At 44.6% G+C, this 26,484-nt stretch overlaps 1 protein-coding gene across 2 annotated transcripts in view; it reads right to left on the reverse strand.

The window, feature by feature from the left end:
- Window positions 1–16,167, reverse strand: part of LOC105934292 (oxysterol-binding protein-related protein 3) — a 29,517-nt gene extending 13,350 nt beyond the window's left edge. For both annotated transcript variants that reach the window (XM_036144991.1, XM_036144990.1), the window contains exons 1-8: window positions 16,051–16,167; window positions 7,882–8,063; window positions 5,963–6,079; window positions 4,376–4,429; window positions 2,621–2,734; window positions 2,351–2,503; window positions 2,142–2,232; window positions 1,907–2,010 (exon numbers count right to left, since the gene is read on the reverse strand). In XM_036144991.1, coding sequence (XP_036000884.1) covers window positions 1,907–2,010; window positions 2,142–2,232; window positions 2,351–2,503; window positions 2,621–2,734; window positions 4,376–4,429; window positions 5,963–6,079; window positions 7,882–7,944 — 696 coding nt within the window. In that variant the 5' untranslated portion in view covers window positions 7,945–8,063; window positions 16,051–16,167. The remainder of the gene's footprint in view (window positions 1–1,906; window positions 2,011–2,141; window positions 2,233–2,350; window positions 2,504–2,620; window positions 2,735–4,375; window positions 4,430–5,962; window positions 6,080–7,881; window positions 8,064–16,050) is intronic.
- Between the last annotated feature and the right edge of the window lie 10,317 nt (window positions 16,168–26,484).

Here is a 26,484-nt window from a genome sequence, read left to right on the forward strand (position 1 = left end):
ATTTCCACATACAGTCAGATGACCTCAGAGATCATCTGAACATCTTGTGTGCAGACATGGATGTTTTCCCTTCATCCTCTCACTAACCTGCGTAACGTATGTCCGCCTGGTCCTAACAAACGTGCTAAATTGTGTCTCTGTTATCTCAGCAGCTAATGCCAAGACAACACAGCTAATCCTGTATGTAGCTATTTTTCCTGTAGTTTATTAGCTTTTCTTATTCTTTTCAGTTTAACTTTAATAGTTTAGCTGAATGTTACTGGCCTGGTTGAAGAGTTTATTGACTGAACCTTTTTAACGGGAAGTTGAAGTATTCTGTAAATGAATTCTTGTATTACGGAGAGAAGCTGTCTGAATTTTATGTACAAGGTTTGCTGTCTGGGAATGCCAGAGTGCGAATTCACTCCCTTGTTCTATAATACCACACCTCAACAGGCAGGTATTCATGAAACAACAGCTGACAGACACTGAGAGCAGCTTGGGTGTTATTCCTGATAATCAGGCGGTGCACCAACTTGGTCATTTACATTCAAATGAACTTTGTTAATAATTGTCTTTGGCACTTATTCATAATTATTAACAGCCAAATCAAACCTATGTTGTTGTTATGCGACCTCCCCCGTATAGCAACATATCATTATACCGCTCTGCGTCCGACTGCACTGGCAGTTTAATCACAACGTAAAACACAGCATCTAATGGCGACCAGAACCACAAATCATAGAAACACCGATGCAAGAACCAATACATACACAAGTAAAATAATTTTATGTTGCGACAAAATCCAACCTAAAACAGACTTGATTAATAATATTTAGTTGAAGCGCTGCCCAATCAGACAAATCCTGTCAATACAGCAAACCGTCTCTCTTTTCATCACTTTACGGGACCTCCAGTCGGCTCTGATCTAACCAGCCAAGCCCCCTGATGGTACGTGCCGACACAGAAGGAAGTATGGCATAACTCTGCTGTTCTAAAATTTTGTGTTTGCAAATATTTTATAGTAGGGCTGAACGATTTTGGAAAATCATCTAATTGCGATTTTTTTTCTTAATATTGCGATTTAATGTGATTTTTTTTCCCCCAGTTTAATTTATCATGTCTTTTTAAACATACAAACAACAAATCAATTTATTTCCTCGCCGTGCCGATTAGTTGCTAAAAGACCCACAGCATCTAAACTTGGAGCAGTAATGATTGCGTTCTGCCTACGATATATTTCAACCAAAATTGCAATTTTGACTTTTCTCTGCATTAACCACAAGCAACAAATATGGCCTCTAAATAAAGATGTTTGTAAACAAGGACTATTTAAAACAAGAACTTTTAATGTTTCTATTGATCAGAATATTATTCAAGAGAACAGCTTTTAGTTGATTTGGACATCAATCCTTGTTGAAGATGAAGTGCAGCTAACAAGCAACTCTATGTATTAAACTGATTGATCTGTACTTAACGCTATGCATGATTATATAAACTCTAAAACAAGTAATAAAATGAGATTATCTCACTGCTGCAACTGTCTTCCCTTCCATGTGGAGGCAAACCCACTTTAAACATTTTACCAACACCTAAAGGACGCGTCTGATTCACTAATTGTTACATAGCCAAAAATTGCTGACCTCTGCGATTTGGAAATTGCAAATTTTTAAATTGCGATTATATTGAAAATGCGATTAATTGTTCAGCCCTATTTTATAGTGAACAATATCAGTAGATAAACCAGTAGATAAGCTGTTGCTGGCAGATAAAAGCTGTGGACAGCGGCGCATAGCGTCCTCAACCTGCTGATGATCACTACTGCGACCACCGTGTGAACGGACGACCGCCTGGAAACACACGAACAAAGACGCTGACGGCCTTCCTCCTGGCTCAGAGAGAACATAATGTGTGTGGACGCGCTCACTTGCAGTGCGGTGATGACCGGAGCCGAGTAGGTGCGGTGCATGACCTCCATGCTCTTCAGCAGCTGGTTGAGCTCCAGCAGGTAGGACTCGCATTCTTCCAGCTCTGCGTGAACAGCAGATTGTTGTTATTATTATTACATCGAAGAGACGAGGAATAAAAACTGTGCGTCCAAGATTGCTCTGTTTTTTTTTTTTTTTTAAGGCAAAGTGAGAAGGAACCAGAAAGCAGCTGACCTTTGGAGCACTTGTTCATCTCCTCTGAAGAGTGGAGCCAGGAGCTGACCTTGGAGTGGTGGAAAGACGCCTGCTTGGTGAGAGTCGCTCTCTACGGGACACAGAGAGAGATGATGATGATGATGATGATGATGATGATGATGATGATGATGTTCTCGAAGAACATTTCCACACAGTTTTTCCTTTTAAAAACAGAAACCTTAACTTACTTTTCTAAGCGAGTCATTAACCGAAGGTGAGGATGAGGCGTGGGGGTGGAAGAGGTAGCTCTCGTGAGGATACAAAGCAATTTCGTTCTGCCGAAACATCCGGTGGTGACGCAGTTTTGACACCCACTCCTCAAAGAGCTCCGGAGCCTTCACCTAGACGCCGTGAGGTCGCGTCAGGTTAGGGTTAGTGTTAACAGTGAGTTGAGGAACGTATCTGTGAACGGGGAACGAGCCACGGCTCTTAACGGCAAAAACGGTTTCTGGAGTTACCTTCAGGTGATAAATGTTGTCCTCGGTGTCCAGATCCACACACATGGCTTTCTTCTTGATGGACATAACCGAGAGGCCCACATCTATCCGCCCATGGACCTTCCCCTTCTGCATCTGTGTCAGAATAAAGGTTTGAGAGATAACAGGGGTGTTGGTTTAGATCAGCGCTCAGTTTTGGCTAAACTAGTCATGCCTCTTTTTTTGAATTTTGTCACATTACAACCACGAACCTCAGTGTTTTATTAGGATGTTCTTCTTTGTAACGTTACCCAGGGTCATTCAGGTTGAACGGAGAGTCCCTGTGAACTTTACAAATGTTGCCCCAGATGCACTGTAGGATTTAGCTCTGGACTCTAACATAATCGTACTTCGATCTAAACCAGGGTCCTGCAACGTTTACGGTCTAAAGAGATTTGCGTTCAGAGCCGCAAACGTTGCCCGGCCTTTTGAAAAAAGACGAGTTATAATTTTTGATAAAGATCTCCTGTAGGAAATATGTTGTCATCGTTAAAGAAACGCCCCTTTATGTCTATTTTGAAGTTTAAAAATAAGAGGACAGGCTGTTGATATTTGTGGATAATGATGTAAAAAAAAAAAAGAATCATAGTTTTGGACATAATGAAAAAATATTGATTTAAAATTAAATATTAGTGGCCTTTTTAGCATCATTCTGTTGTGAAAATTAAAAACAATTATTCCAAGAAAAACAAATGCTAAAACCTGCATTTATTATCATTATCACATTTAAGTACCATAATAAAAAAATAATAATTTATTATTAATTGCTCTGGAGCCACTTGCGGCTCCAGAGCCACAGGTTGCAGACCCCTGATCTAAACCAATCCACTGCAGCTCTAGCTCTACTGTATGTCCAGCGTAATCGGATCCTCTCACTTGAACTGTGGATCTCTGCAACTCCTCCAGAGTAACTATAAGCCCCTAAAGACCTGCTTGTTTGGGTGTCAGACATTTCTGTGTTTAGAGTAGAGCCGGACGATATGAAAAAAAAAAAAGCTTATCGATAAAACTGAAATCATATTGATCGATAACGATCAACAAAATGAAAACATACATTTTAAGTGCAGCGCTGGCCATTTCATGCTGAATTACATTGAATTCAAACGGAACCCTTTATTCAATCAACTTTTTACCAAAACCGCAAGTTTTTAAAAAAAAGAAAGAACAAAAGAACGCATGTTCTCTGAACTCTTTGAAGGGGGCGGAGCTTGTTGACGGAGCACTCCTGGTTCTGTGTTGTGATTGGTTGGGAGGATGTAATGACTGTAATATTAACCTACATGACTAGAATGCAAAAAGGAAGGAAAACTGTTATTCTATTGAACTTTTTATTTACCTTTTTTTCCCTATCTTTGATATAAGCCTATTGATCAATATATATTGTTATTGAATTATCGTCCAGCCCTAGTTTAGAGGATGGATCAGATCGTGCTCCATGGGAGGTCTGCCTTTATCCCTGACTTGTTTGGTGAGCTCCTTGGTCTTCATGATCCTTCATGTATTCCCAAATGGTGTTTAAACAAAGCTTTTGGGCCTTTACAGAACAGCTGGATTTCCACCCAGAATAAATTACACACATTTAGTTCTCCGCCACTCTGTGCTGGTCTGTCACTAAGAACCCCGCTAAAACACAGTTGAGGTTGTGGTTGCCACCTGACAAAGTATGAAAGCGCTGCTGCAAGGTGCTGTGCGTGTAGGAGAATATCAGACAGGTGGCGCTGGTGAGGTTACACCTACATCGGCCTCGTGCTTCGCGTACTTCAAGATGCCTCTCTCCAAGACGAAGTATCTCTGCAGGAGAGAAGAAACACGTCGTATTAGATCCGCGTCTGCTGCTCATGATGACTATCAGACGAAAAGCGCGTGCTTTCCCATAACCTTGACATTTAAATTCTGGGACAGCAGCGGCCGATCAGGTGAACATGACATGACCAGAGTTTTACGAGCACATTACAACTTTTATAATCCCAGAAACACGCTGACGGGGCACTCTGGGAGAACTTGAGGACTTTGCATGAGCTGGAATGTGGACTTTATTGCGTCGCCAGGCGGACTTTTCGCAGATAAGCAGGAGCAGAATAGCCAGAAACAAAAAAGCAGGTGGGAAATCCGAGTCATGGTTTACACCATAACTGCTGGGAATAAAGGAATAAAAAGATGGAAATCCAGAGAAAAGTAATGGCTGACGAAATGAGGGCATAGCTGGAGGTGTTAAAAGATAAAGGAGCTCTTATCATAGGGTTCGTGCGTGGGCGAAAAGGATTGTTGCATCACTAAACACGATCTCAGTTGAGAGACCAAACACTGCAACAACACACATAACCTTTTTCCTCCCTGCCTCGGGTCAAACGTGTTGGATATCCTTCTCCCGATCATTTTTGCCCCAGTTTCTCCAGCTTGAAGCGGGGCAACTGGGACAGGTTTGTAGGCTGCCTGGCTCACATGGACCATTCCTGCTCACAAGATCAGCACATCTGGCACCAAAACACCTTTACCTCCTAGGCTGGACATGCCCATGCTGTTTATACTTGGACATACAAGTTAAGCCGAATATCATCAACTAGTCTTTCTAATTTTACCAGCAAACTGAAGGACAGAAAGGAACATTGTCATTGTGGAGCGGCCCGGTCCGAGTCCTATCTTGACACTGGTGGAGAATCTGTGGGAGGAGCTAAAGATTAGGCTGAAGGCAAAGGAGGCGGTGTCACCTCAAAGACATGGAGCTCATCGGCATGGAGAGATCCTTAAAGCGCCAGTGGAGACACGCGTAAAGCTGCGCAGCAATGCTAAGAATGACCCCCCTTTTCAGCGTGTGCCAACAAGAACTCACAAGCTATGATGCATCTGCGAACACTGCAAAAACCCAGCTAAAAATATGTCACATTTTCTTGAACTTAGTGTATTTGTCCTTGATTTGATCAGGTAAATGAGATGATCTGCCAATGGAATGAGTATTTTGACCCCTAAAATAAGATAAGTAGATATACTGCACTTGAAATAAGATGACGGAGAAGATTTGTTCCTATTTTAAGCGCAAAAATCCTATTTCATTGGCAAATCATCTTATCTGCGTGCTCAGATCAAGGACAAATGCACTCAGCTTAAGAAAATTAAACATATTTTTAGTTTTGTTTTTGTAGTGAACGAGAAGCCTTAAAAGCCGCCACCTGGCACGGCGATGTTTGTCGTTTAAAACAAAACTTCCAAATCAAAGTCTGGTCAGAGGGAGAGACACTTTGTGTCTTTTCAACCAGTGTGTGTAAAAATCCAAACGCAGCTGTGGAAGAAGTAACGTATGGAGCATATGACGGGTGTGTAGCTCACCTTGTGCCATCCCTTCATGGGCCACTTCCTCCTCTTGAGCAGGAAGCCTTCCTGTCTGTCAGGCTCCTGGATGCTGGCAGGAACCCCCCTCAGCCCCTCCACGATCTCCCAGCTATCCTGAAGGGACAGGCAGGGGCAACGCGGCGTGACTCAGACAGCGGAGGGGAAATTCCTTCCCTTCAGATAACACCCGCTGTGTACACAGCTACACTTATCAGCAGAATCACATGTAAACCTTTTAGCCAAACGGAAGCACAGTGGAATCTTTATATAATGGGATATTGTAATTTCAGTAATTGAGTAATTTCATATTAAAACAGTGAAGAACATGTTGCAGCGCTTCTCAGCGTCTAGCCTGGGGTTTAATTTGACATTGTGAGATAAAAAGAAATTAATTATCTGGCCAGCCAGACTCAGATTCACTTTGCTCTACAGCGAACTGAGTCTGGAGCTGCTCCCATGGAGCCCTCTTTCCTGATACCGACCAATCACAGGCGTGGGCGGGCTTTATGGGTTGCGTGACGTGCAGCGCCTGAGAATCTCTCAGCTAAAACAAACAAGATGGCCGCCGCTATGGAGCGTTCGTTTGCTAGTTCGCTTTCTTCTGTTTTAAACAGAAGAATTCACCGTAGTCTCTGCCCGACCGCGGCTCGCCAAGTTGAATTATATTGTGAAATGTTGACAACAAAGTCTGATTGGGCTTTTTTTTTTTACGTCATATCCGCAGTTTCTCTGATTGGTTTACTTTGTGCCTGTTAACCCCGCCCCAGAAAAAGCCTCCATGGGAGCCATTCCAGACCATCTTCAGCTGGATCAAAGAGAGGTAAAGGTTAGTCTGACTGGCCAGGCTAGATTATACCAGTTTTTTTTATTCTTGTTAGCAGCCTGAGTAACAGAGAAATAAAAACAGTAATTAAATCATTCAAATGTTTTGTGATTTAAAATTTTGTATTATTGTAGATAACAGAAACTACGCTCACTCAGCGCCTCTCATCTACCTAAGCTTCTCCGCCTCGTCTTCCTTATTCCTCCTGTTCTACATCATTGAAAAGAGACATTTTTAAAGTAACCAAACTCTGACTTGATTTTGTCCGGTTTAAGCCTCTAAAACAAATTCCTCAGGCCGCTTATATGTGTCCAAAAATTAGTCTAAAAATAAATTTTCTTATTGATGAACGCCGCCGTAACAATATTTCCGGCCAAGGAATCCTCTGTGAAAGGAGGACTGGGCGATCATCATCCAAAAATGAATTGATAGATTGTAAATTCAAATGAATCGCCCAGCCCTGAGTGAAAGTCTATCTTTATGCTTGCATTTATATGTTAATGTTAAATGTATACCCATTCAGATTTTAGAGGTTTTCTGTCAACTATTTCTTTGTGTCGTTTAATGCTAATTAAACTAGATTTATCTCTCACTTCCTTCATCTGTTCACTTGTTTCTTTTTTTCCTCCTTTTGTGCCCTTTTTTTGCATCTTTAGTCACCCGACTCTGACCGAGGAAAGATTCAGGAACAAAATGTAAACAGATCCATGATGCTTCCCAGGTCCTCGTTGAGGGTTTTATTTATTTTTTCTCCTCTTTTCTTGATTCGTCTTTGGTTCTTCAGTCTCTGCTTTAGTCATTTCTAAATCACACGATGCCAAATATGCTGTCTAAGTCTAACGATTTCAACATTTGATACAAGTGTCTTTACTTAACACTTAACACGTCAGCAGTTTTCCAGCTCCAGAGCTTTAAATGCACCCAGACGGTGACGCTGCTCGGCCGGTTTTACAGCCCCAGGCGCATCAGGGCACATTTACATGAGGCAAATCAGGGGGTCGGCTCGCGTTACCCGTGAACACAACCAAACTGCGGGACGACTGCTTTGCCTGCGCGCCCGGACCCAGAGCGTGCAGCCGCCCCGCCTGCATACCTGCCGCGCGTCGGCCTTGGAGGAGCCGCTGCTGTCGCTGTGTGTGGGCGACGGCGACGTCATCTTGTCGCGACCCGCCGGCTCGCCGCCAACAGTCGTCCTGCGTCTGTGGGAAGCGTGATCACAGCAGAGCCTCCGGGAGCATCACCTCCGAGCTTTGAAGGCGCCGCCGGCAGTCAGCACTGCGGAGAGAAGGTCACGCGGCAAAGGTTACGCCGACTCGAAAGAGAGCCCCAAATAAAGCCCCGAGCAGAGGAGTCGTTTTGCTCACCGTCTTTCTGACTAATGGTTTTAATCCCCAAAAGTCAGAGGCACCTGATCTTTGAGGAAGGGAAAAAAAAGAAAAACAAATATGCATTCAGACGTGCTTTGCTTTATTCATAGCGAGGGCTAAATAACAAATGCTCCTAAGTCAATATTGATGGACTTGGCGGTGCCGCAGAGGAGCAGCGATCAAAAGAGCCGTCTTTGATCATGGCTTCTGTCTGAAGCTGGCGTCAGGAATACAGAACGCACAAATCCTGGTTAGTTAATACATTCAGGATCAACAAACAGTTTAAAATGGTTATTTATGAAAGCCGAGGCAGTCCCGGTCCGAACGAGAACACCTCTTCACATAACGGGGCCCAGCCGGCTAATGTCAGCTTCCAGTGCTTCTAAACGGAGAGCAGAGCGAGGCGTAACCATATTCTGAGCAATACGTTTATTTAAAAAGCGTCCGCGACATCTGACGCCTGTTTATTCGGCGTTTTGGATTATGGTCCCACCGCTAACTGCATCTAATGATCATTTAAAAAACGACCTACTGTCAGAGTTTGACAACTTCAGCACCCCACAGACAACATCAGTACGGGCTAATCGATATATTTCTCACAGGATAGTTGTTGCGTGTTCTTTTTTTTTGTTTTAACAGAAATGAGATATCATTTTATACATGTTGGTTTCTATTTCTTTTGTTACCGTGAGATCAAACCGCGGTATTATCGGACCTCATACCGGCTCATGCCAGCAAGCAACCTCTCTATCTTATTTTATAGTTACACGCCGGACAAAAACAACGCTTCGTTTGACATTTGGGAGTCCCTGAATCCATTATATACGACGGTCTGATGATAGAAAAGTTTCTCTGAGCCTCACATGAGACCTCACACATGAAAAACAGAGAAATAAACACAGAACTGATTTAAAGCCCCTTTGGTGCAGTTTAGCCTTCTTGGGAATTACCTCACACTAAAAAACTCCCTTCCTCATTTAAAAAAACAGTTGGTAGCACTGTTGCCTTGCAGGAAGAACGGCCTTGGTTCCCAAGCCCGGGTTGGGCCTTGGTCTCTCAGCATGGACTACACACGTTCTCCCTGTGCACGCGTGGGTTCTCAAATATGGCCGTAGGTGTGAGTGTGTGCGTGCACGGAACGCAGGACCGGAGCGCCGTGCATTGCTGAGTCGGTTCCCTCTAAATGAATCACAGTGAAGCACGCGTCCCCGTTGGTCCGGCTGTACAAAGGGCTGCGGCCTTAAAAACCAGAGGGCGCAGAAGCGAAAGCAAAAGGAAGCAGAACGTGTGAACGATGCCTTGTGCAGCACGAGCAGACACACCGCGACGCAACGCTCATTCTCCGCTCCACCAACGACACGACCTGTGAAAACCTTTTAGCTCGTGGGTACTTTTGAAGAAGCTCGTTTCCAACAAAGTGCACAGGCCACATGAAATAAAAAAGAAAAAAAAAAAAAAAAAGGGGGGAATCCCTGGGCCCTTTGCGTGTGCTTGCGTGCAAGAAAATCACCAGAAACACCTGGATTGAAACTTTTGTCACGCGCTCTATCCTCTGTAAGCCTTCTGGTTCAAATGAATGTGTGTGTTTGTTGAGTCTGAAGCCCCCCCCCCCCCACCACCGAGGCATCCAGCACAGGCTGCACCGAGCTCAGGACGTGAGTCATCGACTGGAAAGACTCCGCGCTTCGCTGCCTCCGACGCCACCACAACACCAGGCCGGTAGCAGTCAACGCTGGGCTAAAAGCAGACTGGAGCACATGGCGGCTCCGCTCGCCTCACAGCCTCTGCAGCACAGGCCACATAGTCCAGCCGACCGAGCCAGTCGAGCTGATCTCTCTGCGCTCCTCAGGTCGTGGCTTGCTCTACGATCCCAGCTCGCCCCTGAAGCTTTCCTGGAAATAACCGAGTCAGGAGTCCACGGCCCACGCCTTCAGCACACAGCTGTTGCTTCATCCGCGGGAGGTCGGGCCCTCGCTGTGGATTTTAAAAGCACCCACTGGAGTTCTCTTTATACCAGGAAACATTTCTGACGCCATGTTTTTAGGGAACTGCAGCAAACCCGGACCTGAGAGGAGCGATGTTTCTCTGTCAATCACCAGCAATTTGTCTTTTCTTTGATTTTTTTTCCCTCCCAAAAAAAATAAAAAATGAACAAAACGCTGTTTCACTTGTCTGGGAGAAGCAGAATCGACGTTGGAGATGAGGAAAATGGGAGGGAAGCCAAAGAAAGCAGAGGGATGAGCCTCCATGGCAACCAAACGCTTCACAGGCCGACTCCATGCGCGGCGCTGCAGGTTTCTGCCAGCCGACCCGCCGCTCGGTCAGCTTCATGATGCCGACACGTCTTTCACGTGTCCAACTGTCTCCTGCTGCTATTTTTGTAGCTTAAAAAAAAAGGGGAGGATCAAAGTGTTTGAAAGAGAACGACAGACGTATCCAAAGCCAAAAGGAATAGAAATAGTTTCTTCCTTTGAAATGTGGGCTTGGCTGTTAACTGGGGACGACGGCTGCTCACGGCAGTGCCGGCGAAGTCTGCGTCAACCCAGTTAATCTTCTGCATTTGGCCAGAGAGGTGACAGTCGTTACGTTCGCTCAAGCGGTCCGCTGTGATCCGTTCTCACAATGCGGCACGCCGGCGAGGGGAGTTCAAGCCGCGGCCAGCGTTCAAGGGGTCCTGACAGAACCGGCGAGGACCTATTGGTGGGGCCGCTGATTTGCTGGTGTCACATTCAAACTAGTGTTGCGCCGATGCCATTTTTTGGCCCCAATACCTGGCTGTGCAGTATTGGTCGATACCATCTGTTTGAAATTGATGTGTGTGTGTATATATGAAGAACTGCATATTACTTAGGGTAGTAGAACTTTTTATTGCCTACCTGGAATGGTTGACAATAGCTGAATAAACTTTTGGCTCTCAAAGGCCAAAATAGTGCAACATTCGTTAAATTATAACATGTATAATAGTAGTGCAACAGTAAGACATTACATTACATGATTAATTGAATAATCTCATTTAAACCCTGAGTTTTGGCTCTCAAAGGCCAAAATAGTGCAACTTTCATGAACTTATATAACATGTATAATACTAGTCGGGAGAGAGAAGGCTGCATTCAAGTGACATACAAACATCAAAATGGTATCGGTGCCCAATTTGTTGGTACTCATCGATACCACCATTTTTGAGCAGGATCGGAGCCCCGTCCCATACTGGTATCTGTAGGGCTGGACGATATAGAATAAAAGCATATCGATAAAATAGAAATCATATTGATCGATATCGATAATTATCAAAAAAAATCAAAATATACATTTTAAGTGCAGCCCTGGCCATTTTATGCTGTTGCTTAATGCCATATTTTTAAATAAATGGATTCAAACACAACCCTTTATTCAAAAAAGAAAAAAAGAACACGTACTCTCTGAAGGCTGATGGCGCTTTCCTGGGTTTGTGATTGGTTGGAAGGATGCAATGACTGTAGTAATACCTACATGACAGGCTAGAATGCACTGTTCTTTTATTGAACTTTTTGTTGACCCCTGTTTTTTATATTGAACCATACGTCTATCGATCGATATATATCGTTATTGAATTATCGTCCAGCCCTAGGCATCGGTGCAACACTGATTCAAATGTGAGCTTTTGAGTCTGTCTTTAGCAGATGTAAAGCAGGTGTCTGTCATTTCGGAAACCTTGCTGGAAAACCTTTAAAAAAAAAAAACCTCCAGGCATTAAAATATTTTACTCTAAAGGCAGCAGAAGAAAAAGAAAGAAAAAGAAACATGAACCCACTTTTTTTTTTATATCCGCACCTCGACATCCCCTCCTTTCCCACACAAAACAAAACCCATTTGCTACGACAGCAGGCTTCTCCTTTAAATCCCCACGCCGCATCGGAGGGCAAAGTTCTGGCTTCAGGTGGCGCCGCCTCGGGTCGCCTCCTCTTCCTCGCCAGGCTGAGACGGCTCTGCCGAGCGAGACGAGAACTCTGGACTCGGCCGTGAGTGAAGCTGGGCCTCTGGGCGACCGCGTGGCCTACTTACGGCGCCTCTCCTCTGGGCGCTCGCAGCACGCCTGTTTATCTCGTGCGCCGCGAGAGCAGAGAAGCCCTCCCGCCTGCCTTAACTAATGAGGCAGTCATTAACAGCACAACAGCCGGTAAACGGCCCGCCGTGCTGAACGGGCCAGACGAGGGGCAGACGGGTTTAAGTGGTCGAACAGTGTCGTTTAGTTTTTATGGACAGGAAGAGCTTTCTGGTGCCTTGACCTGTTCTGTGACAACCTGGTGCATGACTGTGAGGTTAAAGAAAGAAATATACGGAGTTTTCAACGTTTTTTGAATCTGAAACTGGTGCCGAACTTCTCTAGGGAACCTTAGAGTCTTTTACAAACTGTATTTTTTTACTCCTGCCCGGCTGAAGTGGAGCTAATTTTGTTGTATCAGAGTTTTTTTTTTATAAAGAGGTGTCTGAATACAAATGTAACCCAGATTTGTATTTATAGAGAACAATGAAAGCCAGGATTCTGCCCTACTTTGTGTTGGTCTGTCACACGTTAAAATCCCAATTACATACATCCCAGTTTGAAGCTGGAACCAAAGGTGAATTTGTTAACTCTTCTGTCTGATGGATGATATTGAACAACTAAACAAAAAGAGGGGGGGGGAGGGCGTTTGCTGCTGACGCTTAAATCAAAGAGAAAAGAACTAGAAAGCCCTAAAATGTCAGACGTTTCCCCCGCTAACGCCTTTTCTGGTCCAAATGAGGCTTTCCACCTGACTTTGTTATTGTTAAGGACACAGTGTACCAGAGATGAAGAGGGGATGACATTTTCCTTCTGTGCACGATTACAAAACCATCCACTTGCGCAAGGGTTGTGTTCATTGTGCTCTCCGTCCAGGAATACTGTAGAAATCCTGTCTGAGCGAGTGTGTGTGTGTGTGTGTGTGTGTCACTTTCTGGGTTCAGGGTGACACCAGACGACACACATCCTGCCTATTTTTAGAAAGAAAGAAAAAAAAAAAAAAACAGCGCTCTCGGTGCAGCAAAGATCATCCTTATTGTTCCTGACGCCTGACGGATAGTCAGGCTGGAGTCTCCAGTCCTGTCGCAAGTCAAAAAAACAACAAAAAAAAAAAAGGCACTCTGCTGCTTACTGAGCAGCAACTTTCTCCCACACCTTCCTGAAGCTGGACGGCCATCAGCCCGACGGTGTAGGTGACGGTAAACGTCCTCCGCCTCGCCACCGGCACGCTTTACAAGAAAAGCACTTCTCCCAGATTACAGAAGCATCGGGTTAAAGCTGTGAGGATGATCCTCTGATCATCAGAGAGCAGCATAAGATGCTTTTAATAGACTAACATCGGGCAACATCTATTTATAGATCCAGCTTTGTTTCTTTTTTTTGTTTTTTTTGTTTTAAAGGCAGCGCCTGGCTTTGAAACGGCTGACGGCGGCAGCGCCCGTCTGACCCCAGGTTTGACGGGGCGGAAGCGTGACTGGTTTGAAGCTATTTTAAAAAAGGATCTCTGTCTGAAAATAGAGCCTTTGTCTGGCGTGAGCGTCGTAAGACCGCCGCGGTGACCGAAAAGACGCGCGGTCGCGAAACAGAGACCGAGCCCGGCGCGCGCCGAGGCCTCCCCGGTCCCGACCAGCGTTCGCCCGTCACGAGCGCGTCCCTAGAGACGGCGTTCGGTCCCCCTTCCTGCTGAGACGAGACGTACTTTGTGGCTGCTGCTCAGACCCAAGTTGCTATGGAGACGACAAAACAAAAGCAGCGTTATATATTCAGCTTGATGTTTGCGAAAAACATTTTCACAAACATCTAATTGGGGAAGTTGTGGGAGGGAGGGAGGGGGGGTTATGCACCAGTAGACAAAAATGATTTCTGAGTCCCAGCTCCGACCGGCTGGCAGGAGGTGAAGGTGGTGGACTGCCTCCTCCGACCTTTGGACAAGCTTCTGTCAGCGTTTCCCAGCTTTCGCCGTGGGTGTCGTGCGAAAGGAGACGGGCGAAACGGACGCAGATGCCCCCCAGAAGGCTGAAGTGGGCGCGGACCGGCGGACCGCCTGTCTTAAAAGAGCCGTAGGAGGAGGAACTGGCCTGGTACTGCACCTGGAGCCGGATGCCTTTGGCTGCGTTTACAGACGCCGCCTTCCTTCAAGCGGATGGCTTGTGCATTACAAATTAAATTTTTTTCCCCCTTTCTGTTTAAAGCCCTCTGGGTCGGACTCGCTCTATAAATATAAAGTTCTGCTGAGTCACACGGAGCCCTGCGGTGCTTCAATGATCAACCAGATTACTCACTGCGGCCACAACGTAGGTAGACCCCCGCTAAGAGTTCAGATCGTCTCTCTGAAACACGTGCGGTGTTTCCCTACAACGGACGCTACCGTGCCTCCCCTTTGAGACGTCCAAAGGAAAAAAGGGTCGCCGATCGGAAAAAGAAAACCACCGTTGCGCTCCTTGTAGATGCTTTTAGTGAGAGGTCTAAGGAAAGCGCAGCAGCGACCGGCGAGCGGAGCACTGAGCAACGAGGAGCAGGAACCGGCCGCTGCACACTGCCAGTCCAGCTGGCTGAAATAAGACTGCTGCCTTTCTCTCAGAAGACAAGCGTTTTCTCCTTCTCCGAGAACACGATGCTGGCATCCGTCCGTGCGCAGTTACAGCTTTTCCATTTTTACCTTTCCAAAATAAACGATTTAAACAGCAGGCATAATGGGCTGATGACAACGCGCGGCGTGAGAGGTGGTGGTTGGGTTCTCAGCATCGGGGATGTGACTGTAAATGAAGCAGGGGAAGCACAGGAGGTGTCAGAAGCTACTCATAAAGGAAACTGTGTTCAGCACATCGGCCATCCATTAGCAAAACGTTGACTCTGGAAACTCTGCCGAACCTTTGAGCATCACAGAGCTCAGCTGAGGGTGTACAGTCTCCAGGAACGCGAGTTAAACACGTTTTTTGTCTGTCTGCAATAGCAGCCAACCCTGGTTTTACAGTGACTCCTCCCAGCTGCGCACACCGTGTGACATCACCCCCGCGAATAATTAACGATTGCTCACCGGCAGGAAGGCTGGATTAAGAAAAATATTTTAACTGCTATTAATGTAGAAAATGATATATATTAAAAAAAAAAAAGGTCTGCGGGTCAAAGATGATAGATTGTCCTCAAAACCGGTTAATTACCGGTTTAAACGCACCATAACAATATAATACACCGTTATTTACCGGGAAAAGTGGACCAGGAGGCAATCAGAATTACGGCGGAACACAAACGTCACATAGAAAAACGCACACACGGCTGAAAAAAAAACAATAATAAAAAAAACACATTTTTACAAGTCTCTTAAACGCTCATAACGGCGACCTAAAGTGTTAAACACGCTGGGAAATACGTGGCTGCTGCTTTCAATCATCGCGACGACGATGTCAGAGAGGCGGCCGAGGTGGATTTTGGGGTTGAATGAAATATTCATTAACTGGTGGGCCCGAACTCCACAGGGAGGAAACCACAGGTGCCCCCCACCCTCCCGGCGTCTGTTGCTCAACAGCAGCAGACAGCACAGCAAAAAAGCAAACTTGTTAGCAAAAGCGTCTTAATATATTCCCTCCGGGAGTCGAACCCTCGCACAGCCCCATTAGGCTCAGGTGTCGGATGTGCAACGCACAAACAGAGTCTGTTACACCGTGGCGGGGCTGGGTTACCGCGCCTCCGGAGGGCTCTATTAATAATTCCATCGAAAGCGATGTTGCACGGGAGACAGATGGCGCTCTGTCAGCGCTGCCAAGTCTGCCGCTTCATTCAAACGGAAGCTGGCACAAAAAAAAAAAAAAAAAAAAGCTGCTCAAGACAAACAGCTACTCTCACACGAGTTTCAGGGAGCAGAAAAAAAACTTACGGTTGCGAGCTACAGCATCGCGTGCCTCCTCAACGGGCGGTACGGCACCGGGTTTTGGACTCAACGGCTCCTCGTTCCGCAGCCCCGAGTCGAACCACGGCGTTAATGAGGAGGAGTCCGGTTGTAGGAGGGAGGGGAGGGGGTACCAGGTTAGAATGACGGGGTTCTCGTCCAATTAAAATCCAGGATGAGGGAGGCGGGGGCGGGGCAAAGGAGGGGAAAAAAGGGCGGGCGAGTTCCTTTGAACTGACCAGACAGAACTGTGACGTTGGAGAAAATTTGAGGCACAGAAAATCCATCAAGGTGAAAGTGGATACGGCAGGCCGTTTTAGCATTTATTCAAACTCCCTTCCATCGCTTCAGAACGTGTTAGTCCCAGGATTTGCTTTGAGTGAAAATGAATCAGTATTTGAATACAGAATATGTCTAAATCCCATTTTTCAAACCAGACAAACTAATATCTCAAGGTCACAAGAATGTATACAGAAAACAGTAATTTATGATCCCCAAACATGCAGTGAACGTGTAAAGGATTTGGATAGGCTGGATTTATCTGAATTCATGTTTTCTGATTTAAAACATCCTACACTCCCAGAAAGCCTTTCTTTTTATCATAAAAAATATTCTTCCTGTACAAATTAGGGATTATTTCTCCTCATCCAGGATAAAAAAAATGTTTATGCCTTTAATAGAATAATTTCGATGGACAAATAATTACCTTCTCAGTAAGTAATCAACTTATATTTTCTTCAAATACATTTTTCCTGTGTCCCCTTCCTTTCAATGATGACTACTCTTTTGATGACAGATTTGTAGAATGCACAACTAATAGTTTTTGTGTATCTCAATGCTCAGCTGAATGTTGGTCTGGACTTTGACCAGGCCATTCTAATGAATAAATATGCTTTTGACCTAGGCTACATGTTTAGGAAAATTGTCTTGCTACAAGGTAAACCTCCGACCCAGTCTGAAGTTAAAAGTTCAGTTTTGGTCTCCTCATATCTTTGCAGTCTTCTCTAAATGACTTGCAGGGCAACACAAATGGAATGTTTTCATTCAACAATGGCTTTCCTCTCTTTTTTCTCCAGAAATCCAGATTTGTAAAGCTCATAACTGTAGTTGTCCTGTTAACAAATCTCCCCCACCCGAGCTGACTTTAAATGAAACACAAGCAGGTTTAATGCTTTGGATTTTATTTAGAGGTATCAGACATAATGGAAGGGTTGACTACAAGTGTGCTGTATTTGTCTGATTTTTACGTGGGAAAAAAATTTAAGAAGCATGATTTTTCTTTCCAATCAATTTTGCCCTTCTTCGGGTTGGTCTATACTGTATTGGTCTAAAACAGGGGTCACCAACATGGCACCAAGTAGCCCCTGAGGACTACATGTGGGGCCCACGAGCCTGTTCGTGAAAAAAATAAAAATAAAAAAAATAAAAAGAAATCCACCAGTGAACTGCATCTAAAACTTTATTTTATTCCGTTTCTCTACTGATTTATTCACACTTGCATTTATGGAGATTTAAAAATGACAATATCTATATAACAATGCATGAAAAATGTGTTTATTTTACATAATGTTAATTTGAACCCAGACTCTTGTAGTTCTAAGGTGAGTACTCGTAGCCCTCCGTATGACACAACATCTCTGAAATAGCTCTCAGTTTCAAAAAGGTTGGTGACCCCTGGTCTAAAAGGATCACGAAGACATTATTAATATTATTGTAGAAATCGGAAATTTAAACTGAGTTACTGAAATCTTCAAGCTTTTTTTTCTCAGTGTTTATTTTAAATATGGAGGAATGAGAATTGTAAAGTCATTTATCAATTAGAGTCCCATAATTGCGTTAAAGGAAGAAAGCCTTCTGGATATCAAAATCTTCTATTAACAACCAAATTGACTTGCCGTAAGTTTTGGTTGGACATCAGTGAAAACGGAGGGTGTTCCCAGCAGTGGTTTCAGTTTACACAACAGCCATAGCTTTAAAGCTGACACAGTCAAGCATTCCCGAAGCTCTGCCTTGTGGCAAAATTTTCTCACAGATTTAGTGTGAAAAAATGATGTGTATCTACACCTATATAGACCTGCACAGCGATTATTGTGTGAGCTACACTAAGTAGAGATATACCCGATGGAGCATTTATTCCTGATCTGTTCCCCTTGATAGCCTGACAGCACACATCCGTTGACTTCTTGGTGATTTTCCTAAGAGCCACGATTGCAAAAGTTTGCCTTACACACAACTGCTGAGTGTATACCTAAACGATGACTAGCTAACGGAAAGAACTACGATTGAACGAGGAAGTATATGAAGTATGCGCCTCTTTCCTAATCCGGCTTTTTTTTCTCTCTCTCTCCAAAAAACCTCTCCTCCTCTGGTATCCTTGTGGCTCGATGAACCACCTTCATGGCTCGGATTTGTTTACCCAACAAAACAAATTGACCCTCCTTTGCATGGGTATGAAGGCTTGACTTCCTGTCCGGGCCTATTTCTATGGCAACAGAGCGTAAGTAAAAACATGGGAAAAGTAGACGGCGGGGGGAACAGGGAGGAGTCGAGGAGATTCCGTCTTTCGGAGAAGAGAGCCTGCCCTGTTGGGAAACTTTAGAGCCTGACAAAATCCAAGCGGTGCCTGGCATGTGCAAGGAATTTCGGGCCTCTGGTGTCAAAACTGGACAGACGGCGAGAGTGTCGGCTGCTTCCATTAGTTCAGAGGGGAAGGGACACGAAAAAGTCATTGTTGTCCGGAATTGTACCGCAGGTATTTTTATTGTTAAAGGAAGGTGGATGCCTGTGCACTCCTTTAAGGAGTGTGCACTTACAGCCATGAGGGACACACCCTGACCTGACCTGGCTTGCAACAGAGACACTCGCAAAGCTGCAAAGATTAACTCCAGATCACGTCAAAGACATGAGTCAAAGAAGAAGCGCAAATTCAACATGAAACCTGCGGCTATTGGCGTCGCTGACCGTCTCTGGCACTCGCCAACCCGGAGAGACATAACAGATCCTGCCGCAGACGGCGTATTGCAGTGTCATCTGTAGGTTGGCTTTGGTTACTGCACACCGAGAGGCTTGTACTCGGGTCGGAAACTGCCGTCCTGGCAGGGCTCTCGGGAAGCTGCCCTTTTACGTGCCCTCGGTGTGGTAACCGGTTTTATTTGAGGAGGCGATAAAGAGAAACAGAACACCCGGAGCGTGGGACTCTCTAGGTTCTGGAGGGAAACGTAATCCTTGATTCTGGAGCCGATTGGCATACTTTCCGCCCCAAATGAGCCGCAGCGATTTCTAAAACTGATTTTCATTTCTGCATTTCTCATGAATGGGTCTGCCTGATAAAGGTCCGTGATGGTACCCGATATTGTATAATTTGCAAGTTTCTCAGAGTCTGTAGTCAGGATTTTGTATCTTGGGAATGAGCTTTCCTTCTCTATGCCCCCTAAAGTCACAGATAGGAATAGCTTAATGTCTTTTAATGAGCATTTGCAGCTTTAAAATAGCTAGTGCGTGCATTTTTCTCATCTTGTGACATGTAATGCAGTCCCATACCACAATGGCAATGTACATCATGGGGGCAGTTTCTTCTCTCCACACGTCCATAGCGACAAGATGTGGACTGTGGCCGGAGTCAGAGATTCAAGAGCCATCTCACGCAGACGCGTTGAGGACATGGACGGCTACTGTCAAATTCCTTGTGTTAGGTAGCTGAAGCAGCAACGGCGTCTTACCCACTCAAAGGAGACGAAGGACTGGAAGGTTGTTCATGGGCCAAAGTATTCTTCAGGTTAAAGTGAACGGCCCATTTCATTTGAAAATCAAGGTCTCAGAGTCTGGACAAAGAGCGGAGAGGTGCATGATCCAAGGTCAGGGGATTCATGGGAGCTGCTAGTGATGGCCCACCGCGTTCAATCAGTGCCAAAGTCAGCAGAGACGTCTAGCAGGGAAGTTTAGACCCTAGTTTCCTTCTGCTGGAAGACTTAATTCCATTTTCCTGCAGGACCTGATACCTGCCCACACGGCCAACAGTACCACTACCGTGATTTTAATGACCATTTGATTATGGCCTGCGTCTGGGGGGGCACCACATGACACATGCTTTAAAAATATATCTTTCATAAATTGTTATATTATTTACTTGAAATTGTTGAAAGACCATGCATTATTCGTTTTGTGAACACTGATGTCACGATAATAATAAATGATAAATAAATCAAGATTTTTTTGATTTCAACATTTTAAATTGAGATATTATTGCTCACTGCTCATATGCCTACATGTAGTTGTGTAAGTCAGTAAAAAGTAAATTACATTACAGAAATCCCCTTGATTACGTCTGATGTTTTTGACCGAAGGACAGCACGGGTAAGGGGGGGGGGGGGGCTTTGAGGTATAGTGCCCAGGGGCACCACATTGTCTTAATACGGGCCTGCTCCGAAGCATTTGGGCCATGTGCTGTAAGCTACCTGGACATACTTTTCATTTGGCCAATATTTTTCTTCTTTCTGCAAGGAGAGTATTTCCAGAGTTCACCAACATAGCACCGTTCTGCATTGAGTTTGGATGTTCTCCACGTGATGGCTACCCCTCCAGTTGCTCTGGCTTCATCCTAAAGTTAAAAAACAAAACATGACTCGTAGGTTAACTGGTCTCTATGCCTTGCCCTTAGGTATGAATACATGTGTAGTGTTTGTTTGACCAGCGTGTCTCTGCGTTGCCCTGTGATGGACTGGCGACCTGACCAGGGTGTACCTCGCCTCTCGTCCAATGAGCGCTGGAGATGGGCACTATAGCCTCTGTGAACGTGCAAGGACAAGCGGGTATTGAAAAAAGTATTGATGGTATTCCGAATTATTGACATGTACCTTTTATACTCGATGGCTTGTTTCGTGATCGTAAATTAAGGTGCAAAGTGTAGGGTGAGTGTAGTAACGGCCAAGTTGGTTTTCAGCAACAATCTGAAGGTCAAGGGGGTAATTGCCTGGCGCGAAACTTGGTCTTACCTCATAAGAGCTGAACTAAATCTTCAGGTTGCGATCCCTTCACGTGTCTGCAGAGGGCGACGTTGCACCCCCAGCAATCCACAGCAGGGAGACTCAGACAGCTGCTGCTCAGATGTCTCCACCTAAATTACCCGCTGACGACTGCTCGCTTTAATGACTCACCGAGGCCACATTTTTCTAGGCTCTTGTTTGCGACTCGTACCACACCGAGTTAGGCTGAACGACGCTAATCCTGAGATCATGTCCATATGGGAGCTTTCGGGAGCGCTTTTATCCCTTTGTGTGCACATGCATATCTCCCTCTGCTCTAGGGGGTGTTTGCGATCCTGAGCGTTATCTTGTGAGCGGCTCGGCGGGCTAAAAAACCTCAGAGCAGTCTGCCGTGTCAGTGTCATTAAGTGATTGAGGCTGATTATGGCTATTCATACGCTTTCTATCAGGGCTTTGAGTTCAAAGGGTCTGCCTTTCAATCCACACACACACACACACACACACACACACACACACACACACACACACAGCCCTTTACACTGCACTGCGTTTTCCTTTATCTCCCCCTCTACTCTCTCCTTTCAACAAGGCTGTTGCAGGCTCTGTAATCTATCCCAGATGTTGACTACCTCCCGTCCTCCCTGCTCCGTTCCCTCCATTCTTTGCTCTCACGGAGTCGACTGAAGCCTTAAAGGTTTGCCCTCCTCTCCTCTCCATCGACACGTTGGCCTCGGTAACTGAACGTGACCCCATAAGTTCACTGTAGCTGTTCCAGAATAGAAATCATGGGCCCCAGATTGCATGTCGTGGTGCATATATGCTGGATTCAGATCTAAAAGGGTATTTTTTTATCTGCTAAATACTTTCATTGCTTTGACAAGAGGAAGATAATTGTCATTTTGTCCCTTTCCGTCTGTGCTGGCCTCCTTTTCTCCTGCCTGTGATGAGAACCAGCCGGGGGGGGGTGAACTGAGCAGGGGGAGCATTGGGAATGTAGATGGCTGCAGGCATGGGGCCCAGGTGTTGCTCTCACTCTCCTTCCATTATTTATCTGCATTTTGGCACGCATATAATGCGTCCTCGTCATTGCATTCTCCTCTCTGAGGAAAGTCTCTTTCACCATCATCCTCTAAGTCCACAAACAAACTCGTCGGTCCAATAACAAGCATCTGCACACACACCGTATTAATGCATCCGAGCTTTGGATAGATCCATAATCCCCAGCTCTCGCTGAAGCCTTTAATGACTGCAGCAGCTGTGGCTCATGTAAACGTTCCTCAAACACTGACAGACACACACACACACACACACACACACACACACACACACACACACACACACACACACACACACACACACACACACACACACACACACACACACACACACAGTTCCACCTCCACATCCTTCTCCTTTTGGACCTTTTCTTTCCTTCTTGGCTTTGCTCTGCTGCTTTTGTCCCTACATGTAAGTCTCAGCGAAAGATGGTTAATAATTAGTTTGAAAGACAAAAAAAAAAAAAAACGGATGTAAAAAATGTTTGCGCCTGCAAAAATGGAGGCCCATATCCGTTCTGACTTTGCAACAGCCAAGACAATGGCTGATGTGTTTGAGCTGCTTTCTTGTCGTCGGCGCACAGGTCAATCTTTCATTTACAGGACATTCAAATGTCTAAAGCTGAAATACACTGAACCTAGGCAGGAATGTCTTATCGTTTTAAACTTTTGGGTTGAAAAGTCAAACAGCGAACAAGTTGAACTTAAAAAATAGCTAATAAATGAGAAAGATAGATTTTGTTGTACATTTTTTTCTAATTCAAACATTGACAAATGGACCATTCCTGCTCTGGCACAAATATGTACATGTAGCCCTTCTAAAGCATTTCGTTTGATGTTAATTAGAGAGCCTGAGAAGCCACAAACATTTTGGAGGCACCAGCAAAGCTTCTGGTATAAATACATCTTGATGTTTGACCGCTCAAATGGCAGAGTTTATTTAAGCTGATTGATTTCATGGGACATCCCCGACCTTTGAGCGGCTGAAGTCAGGGATCATTTGTTTGGGATCATTGTCCGGTTCAGACAACCGGTCATGTCCAAGTTTCCACCATGCAAGCTTTTGATTGGATGAAAAGTTGACCATGTCGGTGGTAGCCCTCTTTTTTTTAAATAGTTTTATTCATTCTGTCACAGAAAAACTGAAATGATATTAGGAAACAAGAGTGAAACCAACTGTCAGCATGATGCCACCACCACCGTGCTTCACAACTGGTACTGGGTTCTCAGTTTTGAAAGCCCTATCTTAAATACTCCAAACTTGCTGCTGCACCATTGTGGCCCAAAATAACTCAATTGTTGTCTAATCGTACTGTTAACGCCCTGATGTGTGCAAGGCTCGACTACTTGAGTTAAGATGATCTTGAAGAATCTAAAGGCATTCCTCTTATTCCACTCGTTTTGTGCAAAATCCTAAATAACTAAATAAATAAATAAATAGACCCTCTGCATCATTCAGCTGCCTGGTGCAGCTTTGTAAGCCTTGCCTTAATGACTTTTCACAGGTTGACAGAGACGTGTAGCTGCACAAATGGAGTAGCTGAAGCAATCTGGAAGAAAAGTTCATGGTCAGTATCATCATGTCAATATCATCATGCTGAGGGTCTGTTTAGATGCCGGTTGCATTATTTCATTCTTTAAATGGGCAGAATGGTAGAGACCTCCAAATGTCACACCTGCAGAGTAACCTAACTGCTGTATGATCAAAACGTGGACACGGCTGGGGACAGGAATATGATCCTAAACACACATCAACACACACATTGTTTTCCAAACAGGTAAAGCAGATTAACATGAAGCTTCTGAAATGGTCCTGACCTTAACCAGACAGAAAACTACTGAGATATGCTTGAAAGCCAAGTCTCTGCCATAAAACCACCCGATTTAAGAAAGTCAACTAGTTCCTTGGCTCACTGGTCAGATATCGGTCCAGTTTGATGACAGGCTCATGTTGAAGGATGTAAAAGGTTTTCAGTTTCTCCGCAGCTCTCTAAAGGACATTTCACCAAACATTAGCGTGGGTGCATGTATAAATTTGAGTCTACTTACATGCTTTTGAATGTGTGCGTGAAACAAAATGTACAATAAATTCAAAGTTAAACGCTTTTTGACGGTTTTTGAATTCCACTGAAAGGCTCTCATGTATGGTAATTCAACCCTGGAAGAAGAAGAAGAAGAGTTCAAATGCATCATTAAGCACCCCCAAAACTATGGTGGGACAAGGTTTCATGCAGTGTTACATCTGCAGAAGCCCCTGTTTTAAGACAAAAATATTTTTTTTCAGTATTCAGTGACTTATTGAGCAGCTTATTTCTCCTTCGTGAATGAAAGCAGGTTGTCAGGTGCGGCAGGCAAAAGGTGAGGGGGCTGTCTCACTGTACAGGTGAAAAATCGTCATCCTTGTCATACTACCTACCGTCATTAGCGCTTGTGTGGCATTTCTATATTTATAATTAGTCTGAGAATGAATCTGTGGAGTGACCTACAAAGGTTTTAGCCCTCCAGAGTGTAATTTCCACTTTATAACTGAAGGGCTAATAATAGCTGAGGCAAAAGGAGGTGACCTAATTTCAAGCAGGAACAAAGCAAAGGATTAAGTAAATTCATTTTAAAGTGGTATATAAAATTAAAAAGTACATAAACAACTGTTCACCATTATATCCACTTTCTGAGTGTCACGTTTGGGAGACCCCTGTGCAGGCGATAGCTATGGACAACAGGTGACGATTTCAACGGTTTGTTGACACAATGGAGGACGTGAATGTTTCTTCGGGGTTCGTGAGCGGGTACCAGGGCGGCACAAAGAAGGAGAGGCCAGAGGTGAAGTGGCGCTTGTTAATATTTGCAGTGATGATGATGAAGAGGAGCCTTACTGTTGTTGGGGGAGATGTGAGTATACCGACAGAGAGGTTGGAAAGTCAGGGTGTCTGTTTTCTGATTCAGAGCAGGGGCAGCAGATCCGAGGAGGAGCGACCAGAGGAGCAGTGAGGAGATTCTACGGCGGGGATCCAGAGGTGAGTTCGCCTTCCCTCTGAACCAATAGGGAAGGCTGAGAACTGAAGCGTGGGGCTACTTCCTGAAAGGAGGACACATGTGGTAGGCTAAGGAACAGCAAGAAGGAGCACAACAGAGTAACAAGAGGCCTTATTACCACCCTACGAGAGAGAGAGAGAGAGAGAGAGAGAGAGAGAGAGAGAGAGAGAGAGAGAGAGAGAGAGAGGGATCTGGCGTCTGCCTGAGGGCATCCACTCCTCTTTGAGCTCCTCCTGATTGGTCGGAATGAGCTCCAGCTTCGAGAATAAGCTTGTCAGTCTCACAATCAGTGAAGGGAAGGCACACAAACCTGCCCAAAGCCCCTTGAATATGAAACAAAACTACTTAAACCTTCAGATGCTTTATTTTTATTTTTATCAGGCTGTTTTGATCTCTACCTGCAAAATTTATAATTACGTTGAGGTCGGGGTGTAAAGATTTAAACCAGGAACCCGAGGCAACACGGGTGGTTTTGCTTGGATTTTAAAGAGTGTTCTGAATCACCGTCATAGTGGGGAAATCATTTATATTATTTTATATTTACTTGACTCTGAAAGCATAAAATCCTCTGTCTGCTATTACTGACTGCAACAGAAGCCCAAATACTTATCAAGTCACCACTGTGCTTTAGAGCTGGAGAACAGATGTCTGTCCGAAATGTTGTGCATGTTTTCCCTAAAGATGAAGGAAAAAAAGTTCTTGTCTGTTTAAATGTCAATTTGGAAACCTATGAGGTTATATGCTGAGACATTCAGAAAATGTCACTTTTTTTTGTTTAGTTTAGTTTTTTGTAATTTTGCCATCTGAATCGTGCACCGCCTCAAGACTTTAGTCTCCAGAAGATCCAACTTAATAATCAATCGTAGCCTTGGTAATAATTTAGTGAGCGGTATTGTCGGAAGGTTTTTCTGTTGTACGATTCAAGAATCGAAAATATTTATTGTGGTTGTGTTACCATAATAACATGTTGGTGTGAGGATTCACACAGATTCACACATAACACAGAGACACAAAACAAGACATAATGTTCAAATAGTGGAATGCACTGACAACACTTCCTGAGAAGCAAAAAAACGTGCAAATAGTGAGCGATAGATTTAGATGTTCGGGTCAAAAAGCACAACGTAGCCCCCTTCCAGAACAAGGTCAAATACTGTGGACCGGCATGAGTGTATCAGACAAAGCAATTTAAAGTCTGCAAAGAGTCATTGGCAAAATCTTCAAGTTAAAGAATTGCAATTTGCTTGGAGGTCCACACAAAACAAACAGAACACACCTGCAAAAAAGCGTTCTAATGTTCTAATGTAATTTAAGATTTTTCACAGCTTCTGTTTTATGGTCATCTTTGCTCT

The sequence above is a fragment of the Fundulus heteroclitus genome, chromosome 13 (genome assembly GCF_011125445.2).
Source record: "Fundulus heteroclitus isolate FHET01 chromosome 13, MU-UCD_Fhet_4.1, whole genome shotgun sequence".
In the NCBI taxonomy this organism is placed as follows: Eukaryota; Metazoa; Chordata; class Actinopteri; order Cyprinodontiformes; family Fundulidae; genus Fundulus; species Fundulus heteroclitus.